The sequence below is a fragment of the Stomoxys calcitrans genome, chromosome 5 (genome assembly GCF_963082655.1).
Source record: "Stomoxys calcitrans chromosome 5, idStoCalc2.1, whole genome shotgun sequence".
NCBI lineage: Eukaryota > Metazoa > Arthropoda > Insecta > Diptera > Muscidae > Stomoxys > Stomoxys calcitrans.
The window spans coordinates 139,636,769-139,648,156 of NC_081556.1; the positions used below are offsets into that span (position 1 = coordinate 139,636,769).

Sequence of the window (11,388 nt, forward strand, 5' to 3'; positions counted from 1 at the left end):
TGATATCGCTCTAATAGCAGAGGAAATCTTTTCTTATATAATTTTTTCCCAAAGAAGAGATGCCCGGAAAAGAACTCGACAAATGCGATCCATGGTGGAGGGTATATAAGATTCGGCCCGGCCGAACTTAGCACGCTTTTACTTGTTCTTTTTTTGATGGTCTCGCCAGGATTCGAACCCAGGCGTTCAGCGTAATAGGCGGACATGCTATCCTCTGCGCTACGGTGGCCTCCTTAATACATCTCACTATTTCAAATTGAAACGAAACCGGGTAATAAGACTATTAATCGGCAGATCGGTCCATATGACAGCTATATCCAAATATAGTCCGATCTAAACCATATTCGAGTCGGATGTCAAATGTCTCAATTTTTGAAGACTGTTGAGTGAATACAGCAGACGGACGAACAAATGGACTGACGTATAGACACACGGACATCGTTAAATCGCCTTAGAATTTTACGACAATCCGAAATATATATTCTTTGTTGGGTCGGATAAGGATATTTTGATGCATTGCAAACGCAATGACTAAATGAATGTACCCCCTATCCTATGGTGGTGGGTATAAAGTAGCAAGTATAAAAAACAGCGGAGTATATCTTTACCGCTCAAGAACACTCGATGTTTAATTTCTCTGATTGCTTTGGCTTCATATGTCACTCATCTGAGTGGTGCTCATTTGCAAGCAACACACCATGTCCGTTGGGCAAATTGAAAAACACATCCACTGAATGATTACTATAACGTTAGGACATCTCTCATGTGCGTGTGTTTCTAGCTAACCTTGTTTTTAGGTGGCATGCGTAACAGACAATTGTATTGACCAAAGTGGCTATTGAGTGCCAAATTTTGTGTCTCATGCAGTTCTTTGATATCTAGTCCTAGCTTGAACCTGTCCTTGGAGAGATGAGACCTCGGTCCCCACAGATGGCTCCAAAATTTAGTCAGAGACGGAATTGTGAGTCTGCTCAGAGACACGTCATATCGCTTTGTCGCTGAGACATAGAGCTGACTATACCGGAAAATTAGAAGTCGGTCGAGGCACAGGGGTTGTCCGCTGCAAGAGAAACAGTCGAAGACATTGCAAACATTACATTTATCGTAAATAGTAGAAAATATGACCGGTCCAGAGTTAGTTGCGAGGTAGAAATTTGAATATGGATGCCAAAGTGCTAGAGCACTTTAACCAGCTGTCGACCAAAGAAGGTCGAAGGAATTGCTGGTTTTCGATAAGAGATCAAGTGAACATGGCTCACATGGGAATCCCGCATAATGGTTACTATAGAAGATAAGGATGAGGAGGACACGAACGAGCACTGGCTTTTTTCAAGCCCTTGTATATAGGGGCCTAGCTCTTCAACCTTGGGGAGACGGTTTTATTTTGATCTGGGCGATCTTGCAGACGTTTCTTGAGGATGTCTTCAAAAATACATAGACTTAACGGAATGGTTCTGTATAGAACGATCTTCCGATTTTAGGTCTTGGCCCCATTTTATCCAATTTCGACTTAATTTTTTTACTGAATATTGCCCAGATCTGGCCACATTTGATTATAGGTGCTATGTAGACCATTTCCTCTATTAAATGTCTTCGGCTCATAACCTCATTTTGTCCTCAGCGGACCAGAACTTGATAAAGACCGATGCCCTCGAAAAACGTTTTGTCGCATTTGTCTTCTGATGGTCGCCCCGGTAGTTGTGTTGGTAGTGTGCTTGGATTACCAGTGCGGGGGTCGTGGGTTCGATACCCACCAGTGGCTTTGTGTGTTGCTACTGTGGTAACCCAATGGACTAAAATGTCAAAGGAAGTCTGTTTCCAAAATAAACTGCCATTCTAACCTAACTTAACATTTCATCTGATCTATGTCTATGCAAGGGGCTATCCAAAGTTCATCCCTGCTGAACTTATAACTGTCTTTAATTGTTTATATACCCACCATCATAGGATGGTGGGTTTTTTAATTTAGTCATTCCGTTTGTAACATTTCGAACAACACAATCTGAGAAATCCAAGATAGCGGTCGAACTCATAAAAATATCCATTTGAAATCTCCAGAGACTTTTTTCATAAACGTATGCCCTTGGGGATTGCAAATAGGTCATATCGGTCCAGATTAGAAAATAGCCCCCTTATAAACCAATCCCCAGATTTGACTTCTTGAGCCCCTACATGCCTCAATTTTCGTCCGATTTGACACAAGAAATTCTGTTTTGATTTCCAACATTCGTACCAAGTATGATGCGAATCATTTTATAGACTGATTTAGCTTCCACACCAATCGATCCACAGTTTTAGGTTCCTGAGCCCCTAGTAGACATTATTTTCTTTCGATTTGGCTGAAATTTGGCACAAATACTTCTGTTACGACTTCCAGCATTCGTGCCAAGTATGGTCCCAATAGGCTGATATACTGATATAGGCCCTCTTAAACACCGATACCCTGATATGAATTCTTGGTACCATAAAAGCCCAAATCTATTCCCGATTTGATAGCAACAAAGTAATCCAATTACAAACTGAGTTAGTACCAGACATTTTTTTTGCGGGATCCATGGTGGTGAGTTCCCTAGGTTCGGCCCTGCTGAAGTTAATGCGTTTTTACTTGTTTCCCGCTGGGATGAGCCAAAGTGGTGGCCTCTCCATTCAAGTTTTACTTAACCTTAGCCTAGATACGAACATAGATCCCATTTACGTTATTTCCAAATACAATCTGTCCATGCTCCAATGTTGCATTTCTCATGTACAACTAACTTCCACTCTGTGGTTCGTGTCTCGACTAACGTAAAATTCAAATATTTTTTGCAGTGTATTTTTCAAGTGATACTCGTATGATTAAAAAGCAAGCATTAACATTTTTTTTAATAATCTTCCATAAAGAAAACGCAACCAATGGAAAACCCGCCTATTACTGCCTTCCACCATATCTGTCTACCTGTTGCGATGCCAATGATTGCGATGGCAAATGGTCTGCTGTCGTTTTGTGTGTTTCTTGATTTCCCATAAATGTGGATGTGGTTTCATCATCGTCCTCATCATTCTCATCAGCAGCCAATACCACCACCTTTGGCGCTTCCACTGATGTATGGACAATGGTTTTGCTGCGCTGACGATTCTGATTTAAAAGGAAACGCTGTTGCTGTTTTTGTTGACGCCGATGATGGCGCGCAGCCTGACGATGTGCATGGGTATTGTCTTGTAATACCACAACTGTGGGTCTTTGTCGTTTACGTTGCCTCTGACGGTTGGTGGATTTTTGTCGAATGATGACTGACGATTTGTCCTTAAAATTTCCATTATAATTGTCCTCATTGAGTTGAGTTAATGAAACCGATGGTGACATTGATGGTGATGTTAAGGATGGCAATGAGTCCACAGGTAATGCCGACAATGATGGTGATGATGCTGATGATAATGGAGTAGTGATGATGGCCTCTGTTGGCGGTAATAATGATGAATTATGCATTTGCAATGCACCATTATTGGTGACAATATTAACTATGCCCTCAACATTTGCATGTTCCTCATTCCCCTCATTGTGGCCTATCAGCAAAGATGAGGATGAGTATGTGATTGACGATGATGGCGATGAGGATGATGATGTTGTCATGGAATGTTGGAAAGCTGCTGCATTGTTGTTGGTATGCATTTGATGTTGAACACCTTGTGTGGTGGCCATAGGCGATAAAGGGGTTGGATTTATGGTCTTGTTAATGGTTGAGGTTATAGCATTTTCTGCTGGTTTCTCCGCTTTGTTTTGGGAGCTCAAATGAGGACCTTTATTGACTTGTAATTGCACATAATCGTAGGCATCCTGTATGGTTTTAATTGGGTACTGTACGCCAACAAAATTGAGGATGGGTGGGATGAGATGAAATATGAAATTATTTTTAAAGAAGAAAAAAGGAAAAAAACAAGTAAAAATGCTTTAAGTTTGGAATATGATATGGACATGACATGAGCATTGTATAAACATGATATGAACATGACATGAGCATGACATGAGCATGACATGTGCATGACATGACCCGGCATGGGATAATTATGAGCAGCGCACAGTTTGGAGCTTTGCGCTCCGATCTGTGAAGTGTTCATCGTTATCACGGGACCTTTAGCTGGGAGCTAGTGGACGAGTCCACAGGTTCGGATAGTGGGATGCTTCATACGGAGTACCTGCAACCGCAGTCGCGCACACTCAGCTGTAAAGAGCGAAGAATCTCAGTAAAAGCACGATCAGCACCGTCTCTTGTTGAACTACTGAGTATATATGATGCTCGAGATGACAAGGCAAGTTATTGGCGCCTTTAAAAAAAATGGTCATCATACTCTCGAAGCGATCGGTTCAAGGGACTGGAACAAGATTACTCACCAACAAGAGCATGACGAGGTTCGCTTTGCCAGGCTACCAGGCCATGACATGACAATAACATGGCTATGACATGACCATAACATGATTATGATATGACTATAACATGACCATGTTATCACCATAACATGACCATGTTATACCCATAACATGACCATGTTATGCCCATAACATGACCATGTTATGCCCATAACATGACCATGTTATGCCCATAACATGACCATGTTATGCCCATAACATGACCATGTTATGCCCATAACATGACCATGTTATGACCGTAACATGACCTTAACATGACCAAAACATGACAATAACATGATAATGCTATGCCATTTTTAAATGTTCTACACATGCCCGTCCGTCTGTGATGATCACACTACAGACTTTAAAATTATGCAATGGTCGTTGATCTTTTTGTCTATTGATAATATGGTACTTTTCGTATACTGGGTACTTTTAATTGATATAAGTCTCTTGACAGATTAAATAGGCCAAATTAGCCTATTCATAAGTACAGGAATGCCTTTGGGCGAAGGGGGAGCTTGGCACCACAGACTATTTTTTCTCTTTCCTCCAACTCCAGAATTAAAAAAAAACCACTTAGTTTTCTAAAAGATTTACTTCAATTTACTATATATTTCAGCCTTCCCCCCAAGAATAAAAATTCCAGTTACGCTTTTGGAATTTCTGTATGAAATCTTTTTTAGCATCTAGAAGGCAAAACTATTGGACGATTGAAATGGATTTCAGCATACAATTTCACTAAAAGTAGAACATGAACTTCTGTTTTGGCCTTTAGTTATAGACATTCTTTGGCAAAGGTTTCCAAATATTGGACCTAGCCGCACTAAATGCCCTTTTACTTGTTTAAGGTTTAACTATGAAAAAGTTTTTCTTTTTATTTATTGCCAGAAAAACCTACGGTTTCCAATACTAATACCTAGCAATCATTTCTGCTACTCTTCTCTACTTACAGCTTGATCTCCACGATACTTCTTGTGTGTTGTCTTCACTTTTTGGATAACATTGTTGGCTCCTTCGGTCGTTGCTGTAGCAGTAGTTTCAACGCTGGTATCCAAAATCAATTCGTGATGTTCTTTTTCCTCGTCCTTTTCTTGTTTACGATCATGATGTCTATGATGATGAGGACGATGTCTGTTGGCAAATTCCACAGAATGTGTTTCAACATTCACCTTACCGGGCACATAGGCTTCGGATGCTCTGAAGCCACCTGATGATGTATCACCAGCCAAAACAGTACTGGCACCAATATCAGGATTTGCTTGTGCTCCAGCATACAAGACACCAGCAGCACGTCCTGTGAAAGGGATACGAAGGCAAATAAAGGTAATGAGTATTTACAAGTACCTAATTTAAGTGGGTGTGGGTTGGATGGGGGTGTGGGAGTGGGGGTTTGTGGGAAGTTTTGTGAGGCAAGGTGAAAATTTTAAATAATACAGTGAACATACAAAAAAGGACATAAGTGGAAAGGTATTGAGATCGGCCTATCACCTCGGATATTTATATATATGCGAGGTGATAGGCATTTTGTTAAAATCCAGTGAAAAATTCACTATTCTGAACCTATAGCAGCTATAACGATATATGATCCGATTTGGACAAAACCCGTCACAATTCCAGTAAAATCTTTTAATACAACAGTCTTATGTGGGTTCCAGACCATAAAGCTAAATCCAAATATAATCCGATCTACACCATATTCGGGGAGAATGTGTAGGGGTTAACAAAGTTTACACTACTTAATTTTTACCAAATCGGGGCTATTTATGGATGATGGGGGCTATACGCAAAAATAGTCCGATCTAAACCATACTTGAAACGGACGTCGAACGGCTGAACAAAGCCCACTGTGCAATCAGATAAAAATCCAGTTTTTATGAGCCCAAGACGCTAAATCGGGAAATCGGTCTATATGGGGGCTATATTAAGATACTGAGCGATCTGAACCATATTCAGTAAGGAAGTCGTGGATCTCAACACAAGTTATTGCTAAAAATGTCATCGAAATCGGGTAACAAACGGGGCTTTAATGGGTCTAGGACCTTAAATCGGGAGATCGGTCTATATGGGGGCTACATTAAGATACTGACCGATCTGGACCATATTCGTTACAGGTGTTGGAAGATCCTAATACAAATCATTCTGCCAATTTTCAGTCAAATCGAATAATAAAACCCGTAAGGAAAGGCAAAATTCGGGCGGAGCCGGCCATGTAATACCCTACACCTACCCTACAATTATAAATTCGGGCAATAGATATATGTATATGCGAGTTATATCTAAATTTGAACAGAATTTTTTTCGAACAGATCGTTTGAAATTTGATTTTACTACGGCCACATAGGTGCAAATCCGGCGACAAATATATATAGGAGCTATATCCAAATCTGAACCGATATTGATGAAATCTTGCGGATATATTAAGATCAGTAACAAAACAATCCGTGCCAAATTTTGTGCAGATCGGTTGAAAATTGTAGCTACTACGGTCATTTAAGTGCAAATCGGACGATGCATATATATGGGAGCTGTATCCAAATCTGAACCGATTTTAATGAAATATTGTAGATATGTTAAGTTCTGCAACAAAACAATTCGTGGCAAATTTTGTGCAGATCGGTTGAAAATTGTAGTAACTACGGTCATTTAAGTGCAAATGGGGCGATACATATATATGGGAGCTATAACTAAATCTGAACTGATATTGATGAAATCTTGCAGATATATTAAGATCAGTAACAAAACAATCCGTGCCAAATTTTGTGTAGATCGGTTGAAAATTTTAGTTACTACGGCCATTTAAGTGCAAATCGGGCGATGCATATATATGGGAGCTATATCCAAATCTGAACCAATTTTGATGAAATCTTCCAGATAAGTTAAGATTAGTAACAAAACAATCCTTACCAAATTTTGTGCAGATCGGTTGAAAATTGTAGTTACTACGGCCATTGAAGTGCAAATAGGATATATATATATATATATGGGAGCTATATCTAAAACTGAATCGATTTTAATGAAATTTTGCAGATAAGTTAAGATTGGTAACAAGACATTCCGTGCCAAATTTTGTGCAAATCGGTTGAAAATTGTAGTAACAACGGTCATTTAAGTGCAAATCGGGCGATACATATATATGGGAGCTATATCCAAATCTGAACCGATTTTAATGAAATTTTGCGGATATGTTAAGATTGGTAACAAAACAATCCTTGCCAAATTTTGTGCAGATTCGTTGAAAATTGTAGCTTCTACGGTCATTTAAGTGCAAATCGGGCGATACATATATATGGGAGCTATATCTAAATCTGAACCGATTTTTACCAAAATCAATAGCATTTATTCTTGGACCAAAGATGTGATATGTGCAAAATTTCGTGATGATTGGATAACAAATACGACCTACACTTTAGTTACAAGAATACATGGACTCACAGACGGACGGACGGACAGACGGACATGGCTAAATCGAATCAGAAAGTGATTCTGAGTCGATCGGTATACTTTTCAATAGGTCTAGCTCTTCTCCTTCTTAGCGTTGCAAACAAATGCACAAACTTATAATACCCTGCACCACAGTGGTGGTGTAGGGTATAGAAACAGGTTTTATGAATTTACGACCCTTAATCGGGAGATCGGTCTATATGGTAGCTATATCAGGTTATGCGCTGATTTAGACCATACAGCACAGTTGTTGGAAGTCTTGAAAAAACGACTCATGCAAAATGTCAGCCAAATGGGATAAGAACTGCGCCCTTTAGAAGCTCAAGAAGTCTAATCGGGAGATCGGTTTATATGGCAGCTATATCAGGTTACGAACCGATTTAGACCATACTTAGCATAATAATTGGAGGTCACACCAAAACGATATGTTCGAAGCTACAGTCATATCGGATAAGAATTGCGCCCTCTAGAAGCTGAATAAGTCTAATAGGGAGACTAGTTTATATGGCAGCTATATCAGGTTATGCCCTGATTTAGACCAAACTTAACACAGTTATTGGTAGTCATAACAAAACGCCACGTGCGAAATGTCGCCCTCTTGAAGCTTAAGAAGTCAAATCGGGAGATCGATTTATATGGCTGCTATATCAGCTTATAAACCGATTTCGACCATACTTGACATAGTTATTGGTAGTCATAACAAAACGCTATAATTTAAGCTAGATCGGGTAATAATTGCGTCCTCTAGAGTCTCAACAAGTCTAATCGGGAGATCGAGAGAGGAGCTATATCAGGTTATGGGCTGATGGTCTAACCATACTAGGGATAGTTGTTGGAAGTAATGATAAAACACTTCTTTCAAAATTTCTGCCAAATTAGATAAGTATTGCGCCCTCTAGAGGCGAAGTCCAGATCCAGAAGTCATGATCAAGTTTAATCGTGAGATCGGTTTATATGACAGCTATAGCAAAGCATGGACTGATTTGGTCCATTTACAAGCCCAACCGACCTACACGAATAGGAAGTATTTGGGCGAAATTTCAAGGGGCTAGCTTTACTCCTTCGAATGTAAGCAAGCTTTCGACAGACAGACGAAGAGACGGACGGACATGGATAAATCGACTTCAAACATCATAATGATCACGAATATATATAAATTGGGTTGCCCAAAAAGTAATTGCGGATTTTCTAAAAGAAAGTAAATGCATTTTTAATGAAACTTAGAATAAACTTTAATCAAATATACTTTTTTTACACTTTTTTCTAAAGCAAGCTAAAAGTAACAGCTGATAACTGACAGAAGAAAGAATGCAATTACAGAGTCACCAGCTGTGAAAAAATTTGTCAACGCCGACTATATGAAAAATCCGCAATTACTTTTTGGGCAACCCAATAGTTTATGAGTTCTTAGACGAATATTTTGAGGTCTTACTTAGTATATCCACATCCTATGGTGATGGGTATAAATAAAACTTAATTCGGCAGGACCGAAATGTTGTTCTTTTGGGCTTCAAACCCTTAATTTGGATGTTCGATGAGCGTATGTCAGAGTTAGCTTGGACATCTTGGTTTCAGTCTCGATTTTGGGTCAATAGATCTTCTGCATTGTCTATGAGCCTTTTCCTTGTTCCCAGGATCACGCCGTGAGTGAATCACTTCTCGGTGTCAAGTATAGCCATAGTTCTGTCCTTGCCTTTCATGCACAGGTTTCACTGAGTCATGGACCGCGTTCACTACAACCGCCTACTCCCGAGACCCCTTCACTTAGTGTCACCATCACACCATGGGTGCATTACGTCTCGGTGTCTTGTCTTGCCTGTGTTCTGCCCTTGTCCCTCTACGACTACGATTTCATTACATCTGTTTACTTCCGAGTTTTGGGGAATTAGTGCCGCAATTACATCTTGAGTGAATTATATATCGGTGATTAGCCTAGCCAGCGTTGTGCCCTTATCCCTCCGTCCAGGAACCGCTTAGCCATTGATCTAGCGTTTGTTACAACAGTCTACTCTAGCGTCTCGGTTAGCTATCACAGATCATGACTAGCGTTCTGTCCTTGTCTTTCCGGCGCAGGAGTTCTGTCCTTGTCTTTCCGGTCCCGAGTCTCGTTGACTTAGTGTCACCATCAATGTTCTACCTTTGTCCCTCGGCCACACAGGATTTACTCAGCCATAGACTTCGAGTTCATTACATCCGCCTACTTCCGGGGTCTGGGGAATTCGTGCCGCAATTACATCTTGAGTGAATTATATATCGGTGATTAGCTTAGCCAGCGTTGTGCCCTTGCCCCTCCTTGTCTTTCCGTCCTTGTCTTTCCGGCGCAGAAGTTCTGTCCTTGTCTTTCCGGTCCCGAGTCTCGTTGACTTAGTGTCACCATCAATGTTCCACCTTTGTCCCACGGTCACACAGGATTTACTGAGCCATAGACTATGAGTTCATTACATCCGCCTATTCCCGAGACCCAGCCAGCGTTCAGTCCTTGATCCTCCGACGACGGAGCCGCAGAGTTTATGACCAAGTTCTAGTTAGATCCGCCTACTCCCGAGTTCCGGTATCTAAGTTCTTTGGTCATGCCGTCAGTGAACCACGTCCCAGTAACCTGAGTAGCCAGCGTTATGCCATGGTGTCCCCTAGCCGATGAGCCATATCGAAGCGTAAGTACTGTCCGTTGTGCTGACTGGGTTGAACGTTACCCTCTCTGGCCCCAACAACGTCCCGGACCCAGTTTATGCTCTAGCACGGAAATGCAAATCAAATTCGCTTTTCACATTCTTTGTCACTGCCAAAAATTTATTTTGCGAAGGATGCTGCCCTCGACTAGCTTTGCCCCAGAGTTAAACTCGTCGCTACAACAGGCAGATGTCTATTTTGTGGTGTAGTGTCTAAATGTTAAAACTCCTTCTCTACCAAGCGGTATCGTTGTGCCGCACGCCGTTCGTGCTTGACATAGACAATAAGGCCTCTTATCGTTGAGACTAAACTTCAACCGGACTGTACTCCATGATATGAGAGTACTATCCGCTAGTCCCAATAGAGTGCAATGCAAATTTGCCCATGAACATTCCATTAAAGAACTTGTGACATATCAATGAGTGCTGTCCGAATCAAGTTTAAGCTCCATGATAATGGACCTCCTTTTTATAGCAGAGTCTGAACGGCGTACCGCAGTGCGACACCTCTTTGGGGAGTAGTTTTTACATGGTTTCTATGCATGGCATAGTATTTCAAAAATGTTGCTAGCATTAGGAGGGGAAAACCACCGTTGAAAAAATTTTTCGGATGTTCTCGCCAGGATACGAACCCAGACATTCAGCGTCATAGGCCGACATGCTAACCTCAGCGCTACGGTGGCCTCTTTAATGCAATGTTTATGGGAAATTTAGTATTTAGTGGTCTGACCCAGTCATATGCAATTTCCAAGGCCCCCCTGCCTGCCTTACAGATAGCTTTTGGTTTCTTTCCCCTCAGCACTATTGGAAAATTGTCTGCTTCAAATCCTACATCAAGGTTTCTTGAGTTCTCGAGGTACACAGTTTCTCACTTTTATATCATGGGAC

General features: G+C 40.9%; 1 protein-coding gene across 2 annotated transcripts in view; it reads right to left on the minus strand.

Annotated features, from left to right (window-relative positions):
• Positions 1-11,388, minus strand: part of LOC106080750 (uncharacterized) — a 98,549-nt gene that overhangs the window by 17,622 nt on the left and 69,539 nt on the right. For both annotated transcript variants that reach the window (XM_013242274.2, XM_059370117.1), the window contains exon 3: positions 5,341-5,684. In XM_013242274.2, coding sequence (XP_013097728.2) covers positions 5,341-5,684 — 344 coding nt within the window. The remainder of the gene's footprint in view (positions 1-5,340; positions 5,685-11,388) is intronic.